This window comes from Panthera leo, chromosome B2 (genome assembly GCF_018350215.1).
Source record: "Panthera leo isolate Ple1 chromosome B2, P.leo_Ple1_pat1.1, whole genome shotgun sequence".
Classification (NCBI taxonomy): domain Eukaryota; kingdom Metazoa; phylum Chordata; class Mammalia; order Carnivora; family Felidae; genus Panthera; species Panthera leo.
In genome coordinates, this window is record NC_056683.1 from 18,559,660 (window position 1) to 18,579,865 (window position 20,206).

The 20,206-nt window shown below is 39.0% G+C and overlaps 1 protein-coding gene and 1 pseudogene across 1 annotated transcript in view; one reads left to right on the plus strand and one right to left on the minus strand.

The window, feature by feature from the left end:
• Positions 1-20,206, plus strand: part of LOC122220629 — a 256,097-nt gene that overhangs the window by 24,036 nt on the left and 211,855 nt on the right. The window contains exons 4-6 of the mRNA XM_042940353.1: positions 2,517-2,603; positions 9,720-9,788; positions 13,208-13,353. Of these exons, the coding sequence (XP_042796287.1) occupies positions 2,517-2,603; positions 9,720-9,788; positions 13,208-13,353 (302 nt within the window). The remainder of the gene's footprint in view (positions 1-2,516; positions 2,604-9,719; positions 9,789-13,207; positions 13,354-20,206) is intronic.
• Positions 3,887-7,221, minus strand: LOC122219243 (annotated as a pseudogene).

The window sequence follows — 20,206 nt, forward strand, 5'->3', positions numbered from 1 at the left end:
AAGAAAAAATATGTGAATTATATAAAATATATGAAATACAAAAAATATATGAGTTACATAAAATATGTGGATTATATGAAGGTATATGAATTATATAAAAATATATGAAGTTATGAAATATACAAAAATATACGAATTGCATAAATTATATGAACTACATAATGATATAGAAATTATATAAAGATATGAATTATATAAACTATATGAATTCCATAAAATTAATATAACAAGATAACATAAGATAAGAAAGATAAGATAAGCTAAACTTTGGGGATGCTAAAAGGGAACCCGCGGATTGCCTGTCTTACTTTGTAAAGATTCCTTATTAGCGTTTACCTGTCCTCTCCCAGAATGCAGAGCACAACATAAATCACTCCAGGCATGGCATTTATAACTTACATGTGTGCCTCTGCCCAGAATGAATGTGGGAGGAACGATTTGCATAGATGTCAAAACCATACGTGGACCTTTGAGGGGCCCGCCTCCCAGGGGCTTGCGGAAGCACCCAGCCTTGAGGGGACACTCGAGGCGGGGGGGCTGGAGTCTCCCAGCAATCCCAGGGGGCAGGCCCCCTTGCACAGCTGGGCGGGACCCTCATTTCTCCACTGACAGCAGGGATTGAAAAATGGTTACGAACCAAATAAATTTGGCTAATACATTTGGTTACAAAGCAAATCAACTTCTCCAGACTTCTGGTTAAAAATGACTTCCCTCTGTTTCTTTCTCCAAGGTCTTGATTCTCTCGGTGTTATTTACTAAGTCGTTTCAGGAGACAAAGAATTGAGTTTTGTACTTGATGGGGGGAGATTGCAGGATCTGGGCACCGATTGTTGACGGCTGTCGCTTCCGTTAATAGTAAGAAATAGACCACCCCTTGCGCTTTCATATAGGCGAGTTATTTTGCGAGCATATGGAAGACTGAGCTTAGGGTACCACAGTGCTTTGTAGTAGAGGGGGAAAAAAACCAAAAACAATCACAGTGAATGAGGGAGAACGGCTGTGTTATTGCAGTACACAAGACTTTGATTACATACTGCCAAGATTCATACCAGCCTAGTGGTTGTTGACAGATAAAGTAACAAAAATGAAACTCATTTATTTATTTTTTTCCTTTATTGAGACCTCAAGGAAAAGCAGATTTTCAGTTCTTGTACTTACTACGTTGATGGAACAGAGACTGACAGCAAAAATGTGCCAGTCCAGAAATATAAATTAAACCTCGGTTCATATCAAAATTCCATTTAGTCTTGGAAAAGGAAACGCTGGTTGGATTATTTTTGATCCTAAATCAAATATACCGTGGAGTATCACCGTGTGCCTAGTATATGTTAACCCTTTCCTGTGAACAATACTTTCAAAAGTACTATTGTTTTCAGACTACGATGCTTTATTTCTTGGACAGTGTTGGAGGCAACTTGAATTATCGTCAGAGTAGATTATATTTTACTGAGTTCAAATTACTACCAACGGACATGTACATTTCGGTCTGCAGGAAGTATGAAACTAGATTTGGAAAATTGATAACAGGCCCTTTTCTCTCTTACAAAGTCATATTCGATGCTGCAGGTTGATTATCGAGATAAGGACAAAGGTAAGTGGGAAACATAAAGTGAGAGTTTTGGGTTAGTTTGTTGAGAGCGTTGATGTGTTTTGACCAGATTTCTGACTGCATCATTGGTACCTTCCCTTCATGTAACTTAACTTGACAGAACAAAAAAGACCTATAAGCAATACCATCTCTCACTTTCTTTTCTTTTTCTCTGTCTCTCTCCCTCTTCCTTCCTTCCTTCCTTCCTTCCTTCCTTCCTTCCTTCCTTTCCTTCCTTTCCTCCTTTTCTCCTTCCTTCCTCTCTTCCTCCTTTCCTTCCTTCCCTTCCTCCTTCCTTCCTTCCTTCCCTTCCTTCATTCCTTCCTTCTTTTCTTCCTTCCTTCCTTCTTTACTTTCTTTCCTTCCTTCCTTCCTTCCTTCCTTCCTTCCTTCCTTCCTTCCTCCTCTCTCTCTCTCTCTCTCTATTTTCTCTCTCTCTCTCTCTTTTTATTCAACTGTCAACATGGAAATTTTCTACAGTTTCTCATAATGAAGGTACTAGTAAGTCGATGACAGAATTCTGGAAACAACAACACAGTTTACTTTGGGAATGATATACAAGCAGGCAAACACAACGATCGGTGAACTTGAAACATCACTGTAATCCAACAGTGTCCATTTTTTGAGTCTATCCTAAACATAATTTTGCTTCAGTTTTTTATATTATTATTCTAAAGTCTACATTTGATAATTTTCTCATTAATTTTTTAGCAACCGAAAGATAGCATGAACTTGTTTCTTGAATTACCTTTTCTGACCTTTTGCAAGATGATAATTACAAAAAAGGAGGCCTGGAAGGACTTGTACAAAAATTAAGCTTATAAAGTAGCTAAAATGGCCCTTCTGTGCTGGTGTCGATTTCAAAATTAACATTTTGGTTCATGTGCTTCTAATAATCACTGACCCTTACTTCGTGTACTTTCCACAGGAAATGAATACAGCAGAAATTACTTTGACCCACTGATGGATGAGGAAATAAACCCAAGGCAGTGTGGGATGGAGGTCAGCAGAGAGGGTGAGCTAGAATTAAGTATGTAATTTTTGTGTCAGAATATTCTTTTCCATTCATGAAAATGAGGTGACAAAGATCACACATGCAGTTCCGTTTAGATTTTGCAGCTTACAATTTAAATGGTAAGTTTTAACCACTAACAACGTGATGGGCAGCGAAGGTAATTTTTGATCAAGGACAGCCAGCTGGTCAGATAGAAGCAGCAAGAATTTGCTTTCATTTGACACGGGGCCTTAAGCAGTTTGGTGTCATTATAAGGCCTGTGTTATGTATATGAGGCGCATCATTCCTTTCCAAATGCCGCCTCTGCTCCTTGAGCTTAAAATGAGCATTCTTGGATGCAGCGCAAAATTCATCTAGCATATGGAGCTTCCGTGCCTAGTGACTACTGAATTCCTTTCATTGGAACGCATGGAACCACCACTTAAGTTTTGAACCACAAGGTGCAGTGATATGACTTCTTATTTCTTCTTCTGTAACCTTGAGTCTGGTTGCAGTTGTAAAATAACAAAGACCGTATTTCACCGTTGGGCGCCAGTCACAGAATCTGCACTTTTTAGTGAAAGAGAGGGGTAAATCCTCCGATAAAAGGGATCAAACACAGTGCAAACATTTTTTGAAAAGACAGTTTTCAGTAACTATGCCTAATTTTAGACGATACAGGATCCACGGGTATCATCAGAAGAGACATGTACAAGAGAAGGCGAGGACTTACTCTCAGGATAGTTTTTAGCAGTAGCCCAAAGCAAGGTGAACTGAAAACTGAAAAAAAAAAATCCCAGCCTTTTATTTGCCCAATACACTTGGGGGATGAAAGGTAATCCCAGTGAATTCTGGAGAGGACTTATTGGTTGGATTCTTCTTGAAGTCTGTTTTAATTCCTCGGAGATCACAATATATAGTTGCATTGGGGGGATTTTTGTAATGTCAGGACGAAAGTGGACTTAATAAGATGTTCGATAAGATATGAATGGCTCTACCCATGGACAAGTAAGTGTACTGGAATAAAATATCGTGGGTCACTCTCCCTTAGTCCGCAGTGATTGTCCAATGCCTGTACTTCCCTCTGGGTCCTACATTTTCAAGCAGGTGGCCATCTTTACATCCAGTTTGCCAACTATCTTCACCCTGGTTCAGCTTTGTTCTCATATTCATTTGTTTATCATTTGCTTTTTTCCCCCCGAGTCAATACAGCTTTTATCGCATCTTGAAAATATCACAGATACGTCTGAAAAAATCATTGGCATCTTGCTGTTTCTGTAGCTGGACGACTTAGATCTTACTCATCAGCCCTGGTGAACTGTTCCTTTCTCAGAAACATAGATAACATTCCCAAATTTTCTGACATCCTTGTTTTTTTTTTTTTTAATTTTTTTTTTAATGTTTATTTATTTTTGAGACAGAGAGAGACAGAGCATGAACGGGGGAGGGGCAGAGAGAGAGGGAGACACAGAATCGGAAGCAGGCTCCAGGCTCTGAGCCATCAGCCCAGAGCCTGACGCGGGGCTCGAACTCACGGACTGCAAGATCGTGACCCGAGCTGAAGTCGGACGCTTAACCGACTGAGCCACCCAGGCGCCCCCTGACATCCTTGTTTTTAACTGTTGTAGCTTACCTAGTCAGAGCAACTGAGTTCAATCCAAGTTCAATGTCGTTTCCCTCAAGAATTCACTCATCTTTCTGGGCTTGAGAGATTGAACAAACAATGTCGGGCCTCATCGAAACCCAGCAGATGTATTTCTCACCCAAGAAATTCCGGATTCCAACAGGAGAACCATTCTCCTGAATAGCAATGTTGATGGGGAAGTGAGCATCCATAGACCTGATCTTGTAACGGAAGCCCAGTGTAACGCCCTTGACCGTGGTCTGTATGTGACTACGGATGCTGCAAACAGTAGCCAGTTTTTTCTTTTTTAAAAATTTTTAAAAAATATTTATTTTATTTTTGAGAGAGAGAGAGAGACAGAGTGTGAGCAGGAAAGGAGCAGAGAGAGAGGGAAACATGGAATCCAAAACAGGCTCCAAGCTCTGAGCTGTCAGCACAGAGCTCTACACGGGGCTCGAACCCACGAACTGTGAGATCATGACCTGAGCCGAAGTTGGACGCCCAACCGACTGAGCCACCCAGGTGCCCTGCCAGTTCTTTTCTGTTTCCCACCATTTGTCAAGTCAGAACCTCTTCCTTTTCTTTCCAAAGAGACTGAGCTCTGTATTGACCTGATTTAAGTCCCTTCACAGGATTCCTCCGGGGCCCTTCACGAGAACAGTGCTTCCCTTCAGAGTGATGTCGACATTTTCTGGAAGGTTGTCAGTCTCATTGCTGAGAATTGTCTTGATTCTTGCAGTAGGTGTGGCAAAGCTATTTATAATTTGTTCTCTACTTACTTCCAAAACAGTTTGAGGCAACGTATAATAGAAATGTAAATGTATGTGGTGAAAGCAGAGTTCAAATATAGATGAAAGAGGGATTTGGGGGCACCAAAAAAGGGAGAAGTAAATGTATGAGAAATAGAGGACGGTATTATACCTATACTCAAGCACTTATCTTACTTTGTGCTTCCTGGAATTTAAATATAAAGGGACATATGTTAGACAACGTTCAATGTTTCGTAGAATTTATGACTCTTTTTCAGTGTCAACAATCTACCAACACCACCACCATTTTCTCTTTTTAGCAATAAGTCCTGGCAGGATAGTATGTTAATTTTTATGTAACAAAGATTGTAGAAACAATGGACAATTGGTTCTTGGCTCTTGGTAAATACACTTTACTTAATATGGACTTCAGATCTCAGTGCTTCTATATACCGTCCACTCCAAAGCTACACAGCGTTTTATTATTTTACAATTGTGTATATGATTTGATGTAGGTAATATTAGCTTACGTGTCAGGGGTCTCCAAAGAAACAGAGCACAGAACCAATAAATAGGCTCTCTTTTTGTTTGTATGTATTACATAATAATAATATACATGTATATAATACATATATTTTATGTATATATATATGTGTGTGCATACACACACACACACACACACACACACACACACACACACACACACACATACAGAGGGAGAGATAGAGAGAAAGAGTGACAAAAAGAAAGGGAGATTTATTTTTATTTTCCGAAATTGGTTCATGTGACTGTGGGGGCTGGCAAGTCGATCTGCAGGGCAGTAGGGCAGGCTGGTAGGATGGAGATTCGGGTAAAAGTTGATGTGAAATTCAGGCAAACATTGATATGCAGTCTTGAGACTGAACTCATCAGGGCAACAGACTGGAATGGAGGCATAGTTTCTATCTTGCCGTGTTGAGGAGAATGACTTCTTTGGGAAACCTGCATTTTCCCGTATGTCTTCAACTGATCGGATGAGGCCCACCCACATTATGTAGAGTAATTCGCTTTACTCAAAGTGTACCGACGTAAATGTCAATCACATCTAAGAAATACTGTCACAGCAGTATCAAGACTGATGTTTGACCAAACCACTGGGCCCCACAGCTTACCCCAGTTGACACATCAAGTTAACCATCACATGTTGAATTTATTTAATAATAACTAACTAATTCATAATAATACCTTACAGAGTGTTGAGGCCCATGGATTTGACACACAAAATGTGTTTTCCCTGATCACCAGACTTTAATTATGCTTCTCTTTCTCTCATCACTCTTTTTTTTTCCTTTGACATGCATCCTAGTTATTATTTACATATTTATCGCTATACTTATTTCTTTAGCAGCTTTCTTTTCCACTAAACCTTAAAGGTCCTTAGACTCCAGCGTAATGTTTGGCTCATAAGATACATGAGATCTCGTTCTTTGTTGCCTCTCAGCATCTCTGCTGTTCCTACCCAGTCTCGAGTGAACACCAGCTCCTATCTGGAATATTTTGGACTGCTTTTGTCCACATCCGTGCCTTCTCTCCTTTAATCTGTTGTCCACACAGCGTCTTGCCACTCCCTCATTGATGCTCTCTTATTGTTGCCTATTGCTTTCAAGGTAAAGACCAATATACTGTCCTTCTTCATCTCAGGTTCCTGCCACGTGCTCACTGCGCTCTGGCCACATGGGACTTCTTCTTGTTCCTTATATTCATGGAGCTCTTTCTGGACACCAGACACTCACAGGTGCTGGGGCAGCCTCCTTACTGGCCATTGGACTCTCTTCCCGAAGTTTTGGCTTAAATGTCAATTTTCAACTCCCTTGACTAACCAAGGTGATGTTTCCCTGTATACCTTCTTTATCACACTCATACGGAATGATCACTAATCTCTTTATTAGTGAGGTTATCCGTGATATGTATTTCTCCCCATATTCTGAACACAGAGGGCAGAGATATTGCTTACCTTGTTCACTGATGAACTTTTTTAAGTTTATTTTTTTTTATTTTGAGAGAGACAGAGTCAGCGTGAGGGGAGGCGCAGAGAGAGAGGGAGACAGAGAATCCCAAGCAAGCTCTGCCCTGCCAGCACAGAGCTAGACAAGGGGCTTGAACTCACGAAACTGTGAGATCGTGACCTGAGCTGAAACCAAGAGTCGGACACTTAACCGACTGAGCCACCCAGGTGCCCCATGCTGATGAATTTTTAAATCTTACCGCAGCAGATGGCATAGAACATGAGTCGACTTGAGGAATATTTGTTGAGTTCGTGTATAAATGACTAAACAAACGTGAAGTGCTAAGCATAATATCCAAAACCTGGCAAGTCTTCTGTAAACATTGGTTATTATGACTTACTGAGTGCTCAAGGGATGTCTTCAGGTGGGTATAGTAGCTCTGACCCACCAATGCAAAATCACCCAAAGTAGTTGTTATTATTTCCACTTTTAAGATGAAGAAACAAGCTTAGAAAGATTTAGTATTTTTCTTCAGATCACAGAGATCTGGCAAGCATGGAGGGGACCCCCATCTTTGGCTCTCTCTGTTCTCTTTCCCCTCGGGAGTTACATTTGTGCTGTTGGCTTTCTCTACCTTTCCCTTTGGGAATATTTCTGGAGGGGAAAATAAGCAGATTCATCCAAATTGTTGAATTTGAGTTTGAAGGGGACATTCTCTTGTTTTCAGTTTCTGTCTTATGTAACCCGTTTGACTCTCCAGGGTTTTACTGGGACATCATTGAGGGGGTTTCCCTACCGGGTCTGCCTGGTAAGGAAAGAAACCAGAACCTCTATAACAATTATTGGTTAGGGGTCTCTTATTCAGGTTTCTCTCATACAACACCCCAAAAGTGGTCTAGAATTCATTACTTCATAGTGAAAACACAAACACTAATTCAGAATCACAGAATCTAAACTATTGAAAAAGTATGCACTTCATACACTTGCTAAATGGTTAACAAACAAGTAAAGGGGGTGGCTGCCCTTTACTGGGTACCTACTCTATGCCAGGAATGAAGCAAGGTGCTTTACGTGTGTTATCTTCTTAACCCTCACAACCATTTCATCTTCGGGGCAAGGAGATTCGAGTTCAGGGACTCTAAGAATCTGCCTCAGGTTACAGAGCGAGTAAGTGGCAGAGTTGGGATCTGGACGTAGGTTTGCCTCTCTCTAAAGATGTTATCTCTGTATTGATCCCATTTACCTTTTGGCTATCCATTCGTTTTAACATCCAAATGTATGTTCATTTATTCTTGTCTGTGACCCCCATCGGTGTGTCAGGACCACCAAGTCCTTATATTGAAGCTTTTATTACATCTGTAGGTATTTCCCCATCTATGCCTTTGCTATTGCTCATTGTTAACTTCCAAATAAGATTCTTTTATGAGCCATATATCAGCTTTGTAAGTTTTGTAACTGTTCCACTAAGAGTTATAAAGATCCAGGCAATGCTGGAATGCAAGTTCATGCTTCCCTGATGCAAAATTTGCAAAATGGCTTCCAGAAATGGCCCCTCTCCATTTTCCCAAAGTGTTGGGGTGGTAGGAGGTTTGTGCTGGCCCTTGTCAGGAAAAGAACGCTTGCAGGTCAACTGCTACTTGGGAAAGCCATCTGCAGGATTCAATGAGCAGAAGCTACTAACTTTAAAGACCTTTTTAGGTTGCCCTTTCAACCATTCTATCTGGCTCCAGCAACCTAAGCCTATGAGTATAGGCTACACTGGATTTTTCCCCCAACACTAATGTTCAAAAGATCATAAGCATGGATAGAAAGGGGAGACCTGGAATTTTCAGGAGCTTCTAACTGGCTCAGTGAAGACCCCTCAAGGCTCTTCTAGACCACTTGGTGGTAGAGTTTCAGGTGTGAGTTCCAGAATTAATGACCATCTTCAGCATTGGCTCACCCATGGAGTGCAAAGAGAGAGATAAGTAGTAGGAATACTTGGGCTGGATTAAAACTACTACTGTAAAAGTGCAACCACAGTTTAGCTGGTTCACTTGCCTTCTATAGGAAGGGGAACATATTTGATGTACGTATGTATATTCGAATTCTAAGACTGGTGTGGTCATCCACATTAGCATCGTTTATGTTTGGTTCTTTCCAGCAGCAAATCTACCTGGATGATTCTTTAAACCCTCTTCCAGTGTCGTGTTTTTATGATTATGTGTTTTTTTTCTTTGATTCTTTGGTTGTTTGTGTTTTTTGTACTGACATAACCTTGTTACTTTAGGTTCACAAAAGAACTAAGTAGCATTTGTATTTGCTATTATATTGCATTAGCATATATATGGGAATCTAAGACCACCTAACACCACCCAAGTTTGTTGTTTCTTATATATATTCAGTAAAAAATAAGTTATACGGCGAGTATTAGTAGAAAATGTTCATTTTGCTTAAATATTCTTTTCTATGATTTGACAAACCATAATGGCTTGTTCTGAAATGAGTCTTGTGTAGTATATATCATATTCCATTGAATATTAGATCACTTTTAATGGAGAAGAAGTATCCTATTATGAATAGCCTGTGATATACATTTAAAAGTCCTTGTTCCAGTTATCATTGATTTACTAAAGGTTTTTTTTTTTTTTTATTTCAGAACAAGGCAGCATATTGGATAGAATTTGTGTCTATGACCTATAAATAACTAAATAGCCATAATGGTTGATAATTTCTTTTTGTAATTAAATTAACTGATGAGAAAGTTACCATAAATATGTTCTTTTAGCACCCCTGCAAGTTGATACTAGAATTCTCAATGATCGATTAATGAAGCTGTTTGAGGAGAGAGGACAAGGAGAAGCCCAAGGTAAGAGACTAATTATTTTCAACCTTTTGTATTAACATTAGTTGCAAATTCATTAAGACAGTTTCTTGCAAAAGCTAATCTGTATTTTCTAAATATAACCATTGATTAGTGACCTATGTGTGCTTCTGATGGCTGAAAATCCCTAAATATAGCTAAAGTTGGGGGGAAAGCTAAACATGGCCCAATTTTCTATAAGTACATAGAATTTATAACCCTAAATGGCAAAAATGATTTACTTACTATTGCGGGATCTTACAATGGCATATGGCATATTTGGATTCTCTAATATGAAGCCATTCTTTTTAAAGAGTGTGTTTTAGCTTTTAAATAAGTGCTTTGGGTGATAGAAGACAAGTAGTATATTGTCTTCAATCTTAGCATGGGAGTTCATATTTATGAATGTTAGGCTCTTTAAGTAAGTAATTCTCATGTGTATTAATCTAGGAATTTAAAGGTAATCCCTTAAAAACTAAAATCTAAATTCTTAGGTTAACACATACAAATTCATGCCAGAACCACACTGGAGTTTTTACCAAAGCATTAAGTTGTATACACATGCATTCAAATTCTTGGGGAAAAATTCTATTTTTTTTTCTTTAGTGTTTGCTTAGTTCTTCTCAAATGATCATTTTGTCTTTCTTATTTATTTAAAAATTTTTTTTAACGTTTATTTATTTTTGAGACAGATAGAGACAGAGCATGAACGGGAGAGGGTCAGAGAGAGGGAGACACAGAATCTGAAACAGGCTTCAGGCTCTAAGCTGTCAGCATAGAGCCTGACGCGGGGCTCGAACTCACGGACCGCGAGATCATGACCTGAGCTGAAGTCAGCCGCTTAACCGACTGAGCCACCCAGGCGCCCCTTGTCTTTCTTATTTAAATAATTCTTTAAAATTCATGTGAGGAGGCAGGACTCATGGTTAAGCCCTCTATATTTTATGGTATTTTTCTATTGACTTTATGTTTAATCTTCACCATTTACTAACTGTGTGACCTTGGGCCAATTTCTTAACGTTTCTTTGCCATTTCTGTCAAACGGACATATCATACTTGCCACAACGGGGTAGCTACGGGGATTAAATTATTAATTATTATGTGGGCAGACGTCATAAGCACATACAGGGAATAATGAAGATAACTGATGATAACTGATAATTGATGAAATGATGGTGAAGATAATTGATGATAATGAAAATATTAACACCAGCTAAACATTTACTGAGTTCTTACTAGGTGCCTGGCACTGTCTTAGGACCATTCTATTCTAAATAGTGTAAATATTAATTTATTTAAATGTCATAACAATCCTAAAGCTTAGGCCCCGTTTTTAAATCCCCATTTACAGAATAGCATCCCCTAAAAATTTTATTCCTGCCTAGATACATCTCCCCTTTGCTTTTTAATGATCAGATTGTGTAACTTTTTATTTCATTTTGTCTTTATAAACCAAACAAACTCATTTTTCAAGCCAGCTTGATCCCTCGTTTTGAGAAATCCTAACTTGAATAATCAATTAGTCAGGACTCCCCTGGAAAGCAGAATGCAGTAGAACCAATAGAGAGAGTTATGGGGTCTGGCAAGCCTGAAATCCTTAGGACCCACTGGTAGGGTGTGGATTCAGGTAAGAGTTGATATGAAATTCAGGCAGGAGTTGAAGGCTTGAGTCATAATCTCACAGGACAGCTGGCTGGAGATTCAAGTAAGATAGAGTTACAGTCGTGAGATGGAAATCCACAGAGCAGACCAGCAGGCCAAGAACTCAGGCCACATTTCCTAGCTTGCAGTCTTGAGACTCAAGTCCTTCCTTTTTGGGACACCCCAATCTTTTAGTCTTAGGGCTTTCAGATGACTGGCTGAGGCCCACCCACATCATGAAGGGTGATCTATGTTGCTCAGAGTCTACTGACCTTTTAAATGTTAATCACACCTAAAAAATCACATTGGATGGCAACATCTAGACCCGAATGTGAACAAAGAACACACGCCACAGCCCAGCCAAGTGGACACATAAAATTAAACATCATAAATGGTTATGTTTGGGTAAGTGAGACTTCTATATTTTTAGTCTAATATCTGAGTCAGCAAATAGATATTGAATACCTTTTTGTGTGTGTGTGCTAAACATTGAGCAATGCACGTTTGTATTGATCATGTCCCTTCGATTCTGACACGTCTTTGCAACTTGGATCCTGGAAGCCACCCAGGTACACGTTTACAGGTAGCACCTAACAGGCTTTCGAAATCATTTGTGAGCTTACAAAAGGCTTATGGAACTTGCACAGTGAAGAGTCAGGCTGCTTATCAGTTATATTATACATGAGGATATAATTGAGCTCTAGAAGGTTTAAAGACTCGTGCAAGGCAAGACAGTGTATCCGTGAACAAGGAAGAAAGGCCAACAGGACTCTGGACACTGTAGTCCAGTGCTCTCTCTCTTCAGTTCCCCGCCTCACATCTTGCTGGAAACCAAGCTCTCTTCCTTTGGTTAAAAGTGCCCAGAGTTTTGTTAAAATTCTAACTTTGGAAGGCGTGGAAAATCCCATATTTTATCTTCCGGCGTTTTTGTTTCCGAGCCTGGAAGAGAGATGTTTGTTTTATATTTACAGTGTCCATCCAGCTAGATGAAGAAATGCATTTTGTAGATGCTACCGTTTTCAGATGATCGAGAGAGAAATAACGTACATGCAGCGTTTATAGGCATGCAGACATTTCTATGCAAATAAACAAGGCAACCCAAATAAAGTCCCTCTGTGTTTGCATAGCTTGGGAACCCGGGGCGCCTGGGTGGCTCGGTTGGTTAAGTGTCTGACTTTGGCTCAGGTTCGTGAGTTCAAGCCCCACATAGGGCTCTGTGCTGACAGCTCAGAGCCTGGAGCCTGCTTTGGATTCTGTGTCTCCCTCTCTCCCTGCCCCTCCCCCCACTCATGTTCCGTCTGTGTCTCTCTCTCAAAAATAAAGAAACATTAAAAGAGAAGAAAAATGAACCCAAGTGCACTGGCCTCTTCTGAACCTCTTCATCTCCTAAGTTGGTTTTAACAAAACAACAAGAACTGGTGGGTGTTGTGGTAAACAACATGTAATATTAAGGCACAGAAACACAGACTATCTACACTTCAGGATCTGTATGGTAAGTGGGAAAAAAGGCTGGAATGCGGAACCTATACCCACTTTGTGAGGATCACAGGAAGAGGAACAAAAGTTGTTGGCGTTGTGGTTGTGTTTTAATCTTAAAACTTGCCCCGGGCTTTAGCGATTTCCTGGTACATTAGACAGAAAATAATTTGCTTAAACTGTAGATTACGGAAAACCAAGCTTTATCCCCTATAAGACAAAAAAGTGGTTAGATTACTGTGTGTTCAGCCAACGTTAAATTGACATAGAGAAAGTCAAGTTTCGTGTGATCCTTTTGGGGTAAATAGATGGGAGCTGCCAGGAGGAGATTTTGGATTCTGAAGAGACAGTGAATTCCAGAAAGAGACCGGAATCCCACAAAGAGGGCAGCAAGGCATCTGAAGGATATGTTCAGAAAAATACAATTCTGCTTGGAAGTTCTTCTTTGGAACAGGTCAGCATTCAAATATACATCGATAAATGTTAAAATAATCACTCTCCTTTTTTAAAAATATTTATGTATTTTGGGGAAAGCACAAGTGGGGGAGGGGCAGAGACGGGGGACAGAGAATCTGAAGTGGGCTCCGTGCTGAGAGGCTGACAGAAGAGAACCCCATGTAGGGCTCGAACTCATGAGCCCCGAGATCATGACCTGGGCCAAAGTCCCACACTCAATTGACTAAGCCACCCAGGTGCCCCAAGATCATCTTTTTCTAAGATAACAGTTGAAATGTCGGTCCTGCCCATTGTCTCTTGATTTTCCCAACCCATGCCTGTCTAGAACGCATGATTCATGACTCACCCAAATCTTTTCCCTCATTTTTCGTACACGTTGTATCATGCAGAACTCATGCTGTTTCTCAATATCAGTCCCAGCCCTCACACAATTTAGTTTTACTTCATCCGGTTTTACTTCATGCTAAGCTTGCTCACAGGTAGCATATTATGAACGGTCTGCAATGAAATCTGAAAACAGCATCAACATACTTGGATACAATTAAGAAAGTCCTTGGATCTGTTTTGCATGACACGTGAATAATCCGGTATTTGTGAAGTCACCGTTTAAAAGGGAACTTGGACATTTTAACAGTTGTGACTCATGCCCCACAAGGCCGTCTGTAGCCCATGGATTGTGTTGCCTTTGGAAACACTTTCCTGTTTTCTGTATGTGTTTCTGTTGATCCATGATGTGACATTATGTGCTCAGATCCACCAAAGAGAGAAGCGTTACACATGGGTAGTTCCAGAGGGGTGTGTGTGTGTGTGTGTGTGTGTGTGTGTGTGTGTGTTGTTGTTTGTGAAAGGTAAGCTGATTCAGGCCAAAAAGGAAAAAAATATCACGAGGGACAAGTTATATCCCCAGAAGGAGATGACTCATACATAAAATATCCAACACAAAGGAGGTACGCCTTAAATGGCAGGAAAGAAAGAATGGCGTTCTTCCCAGGGGAAAACCTAGTTATCTGCAACTGATTAAGAACAGGTACATCATATACAATAAATGATAAGAAATGTCCAGGAAGAGAGTTTAAAGATAAAATTATTTTATTTTTCGTTCAATACTTATTGGAAAAACAAGGTATTGTTGCACCCCTGAATTTCTTCTGTGATCAAGTTTGTTAAAGCTATGCACCTAATTGATTGGTTTTGTTTCTGGCTGGGTCATTCTCAGACCTAAGTCATTTCATGCCTTTCCTACAAGCTTTCTAATGTCTAGGAGATAGAAAACGTCTTCATAAAAATTCGTAGGGTTAGTTTATTCAATTAAGTCACCAGGCTTTTGGGAGGTTTTAAGACACGATTTATGTGTAATATGCCATAATAAGGAAAATTATTTTCAGTTTTTGTCTTGATTTTACAAATAAAATGTTGGATTTGGGGTAGTGGAGGAATAATATGCTAGTTTGAACCAGGCATCTTCCAGGGGCACATTCTGAAAAGCTTACCAGTGTGTAAGGTGCCTGGGTGGCTCAGTTGGTTAAGCATCTGACTTCTTGATTTCGGCTCAGGTCATGATCTCAGGTTCCTGGGATCGAGCCCTGTGTCAGACTCTCCAATGACAGTGTAGAGACTGCTTACGACTTTTCCTCCCTCTCTCTCTGTCCTTCCCCTACTAGGGTGCTCTCTTTCTCTCTCTCAAAATAAATAAACATTAAAAAAAGCTTATCAGGGTGTATTAGCTACCCTTACTTTTTTAAATCCTTTTTTTTTTTTAAGTTTATTGACTTATTTTGAGAGAGGGGAGAGAGGCCGAGAGAGAGGGAGACTCTCAAGTAGCCTCTTCCCTCTCAGCACACAGCCTGACACAGGGCTGGAAATCACAAAAGTGTGAGATCAGGACCTGAGCTGAAATCAAGAGTGGGATGCTCAACCCACTGAGCCACCCCTTTTTCTAAATTCTTTACAACTGACTGGCATTTGGCAATGGGACTGAATCAAATCTAGTATTCTGCATGAGTGAAAGTCACATCTGAACCCTCATTCCCCAAATACGAGCAAAAATGTAGAAGTGTAAAATCCATAATGAAATCTCCATAAATAAAAGACGGATTTCGTAAGACACTTTAACAGATTAACCAGTATATTTTCTGTAGGCCGGACTGTACTTACCTCTGTGGTTAATATGGAAAAAGTTTTGGAGATGAAATGGATTTTTATTTTTATTTATTTAAAAAAATTTTTTTAGATGTTTATTCATTTTTGAAAGATAGAGAAAAATAGAGCACAAGCAGGGGTGGGGCAGAGAGTGGGGGGGGGGGGGGACACAGACTCTGAAGCAGGCTCCAGGCTCTGAGCTGTCAGCACAGAGCTCAATGTGGGGCTCGAACTCATGAACCGTGAGATCATGACCTGAGCCAAAGTCGGCCTCTCAACCGACTGAGCCACCCAGGCGCCCCTGAAATGGATTTTTATAAATCACTAAGGACATTTACATGAGCTCAACTTCTACGTGATTACTTGAACCAACACAGTCGCTTCTGTATCACTCCTTAAATATTATATTAAATATAAATTAAGATATCATGAATAAAATTATAAAGATAAACAGAACAAGAGCACAAACATCATATCATGGTGAGAAAAAAAAAAAGCAGTGGTGACTTTCCACATGTTAATTCAAGGGATTGGTTAAATCTACATAAGAAAAATTTACTGTCCAATTTATGGCACTCAAGTTTCCTTCTTTAGCCTCCATTGTAGGTATTTAGTTTTCTTCCTCATTAGTTACCTGGCATACGTTTTTGAACATCCCAGGAAACAAAAGGTTTCAGATGGGGGCATTCTTGTCAAAGCTGACTGGCATTGAAGGAGAAACAGGTTACCATGTAGAATGAGTAAACACATTCCACTGATGTCATCTTTGCTCTGAAAAATCTTTATCTAATGCAGTCACAATCAATTGTTGATTTACTTACTGTCAGTTCACATTCCATCAGCACCTCCAAGTGAAAAGAGATTTGCAAAATGAAAACATGTTATTAGTTGTTACTTTTTTTTCACTGAGATTTCATATATTACCTTTTTTTTTTTTTGCTGTGATTGATAGTATTTTAGTTTTAGTTCCTACTAAAAGATAAAATTGTTTCCATCTTTTCTTTCCTCCTTTCCAATAGTAGGATCTATTAGGCAAGTGGGGTCACTGGAGAAATTTATGTCATTAAAAAAACGTGTGGACACGTAGCAGAACAGCAACCTGAGAGTGACAAAGACAACTAATTTTGCAATCAGGCAAAATTGGACGATCCGAGCATCTATCTCAGGTGTTGGACATGGTCTAAGGATAGCGCTTTAGATATCTAGAGACTGAGTAGGCTGGTCATTCTTCAAAAAAAAATCCCCATTAACATAATTTCTTAGAAATGAAAATTTAGCATCTCTAAACTCCCAGAAAGTTTGAGGTTCTGTTATGGTATACAGATCTAAAGTGCAAAATTCTTTATTTCAGATGCATTTCTTTTAGTATTCAAGTAAGTCATAGGGTATGGTTTATGTGCTCCTATGAAAATCCAGGAGCCTACTAGGACATGCTCCAGAACAGGAAGCCACTCCACTTCTGTATGGAATTGAGTCATGGAAGGAGAAAGTGCCGTGATTTGAAGTACAGGTTCATATGTGCTGATACAACTATATGTACATAGGAAAAGACAAAGTAGGAGAGCTGAATAATCTTTGGTAGGTTGCCACGTTCTATGAATCTTCTAGATCCTTTTCTACATTCGCATATTTAAAATTGTAGTAAAGTGGTTCCTGACATCTCTAGCCATTCATTCCCCTTTGTCTTTTATTAATATATAGTCCACCACCAATAACAATCAGGCTTCCTCAGAGTTCAAGGCAAGTTCCAAGTGGCTGTATTAGCATTTTGACCAGATATCCTTTTATCTGTAGTAAAACAGATCAACATTTCTGAAACAAAGTTATTGAGGCAAATCAATCACAAAACATGATTTTTTTAAATGTATATTTTTAAAACAAAATAGGATCAGTTTGACACATTATTTAATAATTCTATTCTTTTCTTTGCCCAACTCTCCCCATTCTCATGTAAAGTTCCTTGTCTAACCAAATTTCCTTCAGAAACTCAGCCTTCAATTATATATCAGCAAATGAAAATTTGTGCTGAATGAGACAGAAATGAGACTAGTACATTATGTTCAAAGGAAAGGAACCCCATACATAATATTTAACACTCAAAATAGTACTTCAACAAATATGTCAAGATACACTTTATTCCATGATCTCCTGTACAGAAAGGGTCATTTTTTTCTAATCTTCAAAACCAAGTACAGAGCCTGGCAGAAAACATAAAGTATAGTCTTGTTAAATTTTTTTTTAAATGTTTTATTTATTTGTGTGTGTGTGTGTGTGTGTGAGAGAGAGAGAGAGAGAGAGAGAGAGAGCTGTCAGCATAGAGCCTGATGCAGGGCTTGAACTCACAAACCATGAGATCATGACCTGAGCCAAAGTCAGAAGTTAACCAAGTGAGCCACCCACGGGCCCCAGTATACTCTTATTTTTAAATGAATGAATGAATAAATGAGTGAGTGCTGTCGATAACTAATAGGGCAAAATTATCATGGATATCATTAGCATAGAGATGTTCTCTGATATTAATTTTCTCTAATACAGTCTAATGTCATTATGTGGACATTATGTTAGGATTCGGTACTTTCATGCATATCATCTCAATTATATTGAAAAATATTTGTGTCGTAGGATAAAGAAAAATAGTTTTTATGTCTTATGAGCTTATTGAGGTATAATTGAAAAATGAAATTGTAGTATATTTAAAGTGTGTACTGTAATGATTTGGTATACTTTTTGTTTGTTTTCATGAGAGTGCTTAAGATCTACTGTCTTAGCAAACTTCAAATGTACAATATACTATTAACAATAGTCACGATGATGCACATTAGACCTTTAGAACTTACTCAACGTACTACTGGAAATTTGTGCCTTTGAGCAACATTTCCCCACTTCTCATATTCCCCATCCCTGGCAATTACCATTCTATTCTGTTTCTATGAATTTGACAATTTGTTTTTGTTTTTTTAGATTCCGCATATAAGGGATACCATACACTATTTGTCCTTTTCTGTCTGGCATATTTCACTTATCATAAAAATCGGCACAAATTAGGTATAAAGAAATGTGTATCAACATGATAAAAACCATCTGTGACAAGCCCACAGCTATCATCACACTCCATGGTGAAAAGCTGAAAGCTTATCCTCTAAGATTAGAAACAAGACACAAATGCCACTTCCATGCAACATAGTACTGGAAGTCCTAGCCAGAGCAATTAGATAAGAAAAAGAAATAAAAGGCATCCAAATCAGAAAAAAGTTCTTAATACAATAGTGAACATTCATTGCATACCTACTGATTCTATTCTAAACACTGCATAATTTAACCTTGTAACTGCCTTAAGAACAAATTATCATTTTCATTTTATAGAAGACCAACGTGAGGCACAGAGAGGCTAACACGTTTCTCAAGTTAAAGTTTTGCAGCTAAGTTGCTGAGTCAGGATTCAAACTTCAACAATTTTAACCATTACATTATGCTTTTAGTGGCAGTTCACAGTATTCAAAGAATATGGCTCTTTTACATAAAATGTTCTGTCATTTATCTGGTATTTTTGGAGGAAGGGACATTCTAGACCAATTAACTGCTTTTCATATCCTTTAAATTATTCCGTAGGGAATATACACCGATATATTTTGTGAAGTGAGTGATAACACTTTCATCTTGTACTTGGTAAAACCAAGAAAAACCAAGTTGAGGCGTGTTTAGAATAGCTTAAAGGCTCAGTGACATTCTTTGCGGTGAAACTGGTAAAATAATGTCCAATAAAGAATGAATCACAAAATAATCATTCCATTATTTTTGAAAATACAGAGCATTAAAAATGGCTCACATCTTTACCCTGCCTACCATTGAATTCATACCTTATGCACTTTCTTTCACCTTAAAAAAGGCCTTTCATTCCCCAAATATATACTGCACTAAAAATAAAATTCTTCTCCACTGTGTAGCCAGTTACATTCTACTGCCATTATCTTTAGGGAACCCAGTCTGTCCCTTTTCTTTACATTTTACCTTGTATTCTTTGAGTAAGTGCCATATCTCTATCATGTTCTCCTCACCTTGAAGTTAGGAGCTTTATCCTTTTGTGTTGTCTTTCTATCCAACACCCATCCTGGAGTTCAGTCTTTACTCATTAGATATTTGTTGAATGGGCATTTGATACGTAGCATATTGGATAAAGGAATTATTACAGACACGTCTGAACCATTCACCTCCTAACTTGTATCTTTATAAGGTCATGAATCCAATTAGAATTTTTATATGTTAAGACTAAACAAAGTCATTACAGCCTGTTGCTACTGTTCTTTGTATTCTTCAATTCTAGCTGCCATAACAAAATACCACAGACTGGGTGGCTTAAACAACAGGTGTTTTGTTTTCCCACTGTTCTGGAGGCTGCAAGTCTGAGATCAGGGTGCCAGAATGGTTGGTTTCTGGAGAGATTCCCCTCTCTTGATTGTAGGTGGCTGCCTTCCTCTGTATCCTCACATGGTGGGGAAAGAGTGAGAGAGAGGGTGAGAGAGCAAATCTTCGGCTCTCTTTATGAGGGCAGTTACCCCATCACGAAGGTTCTACCCTCACCACCTCATCTAAATCTAATTATCTCCCAAAGGCACCATCTCAACGAGAGTCACATTGGGATTAAGGTTTAAACAGATGGATTTTGCTGGAACACAATTCAGTCCGTAGAACTCTTCCTTAAAAAATAGGAGATT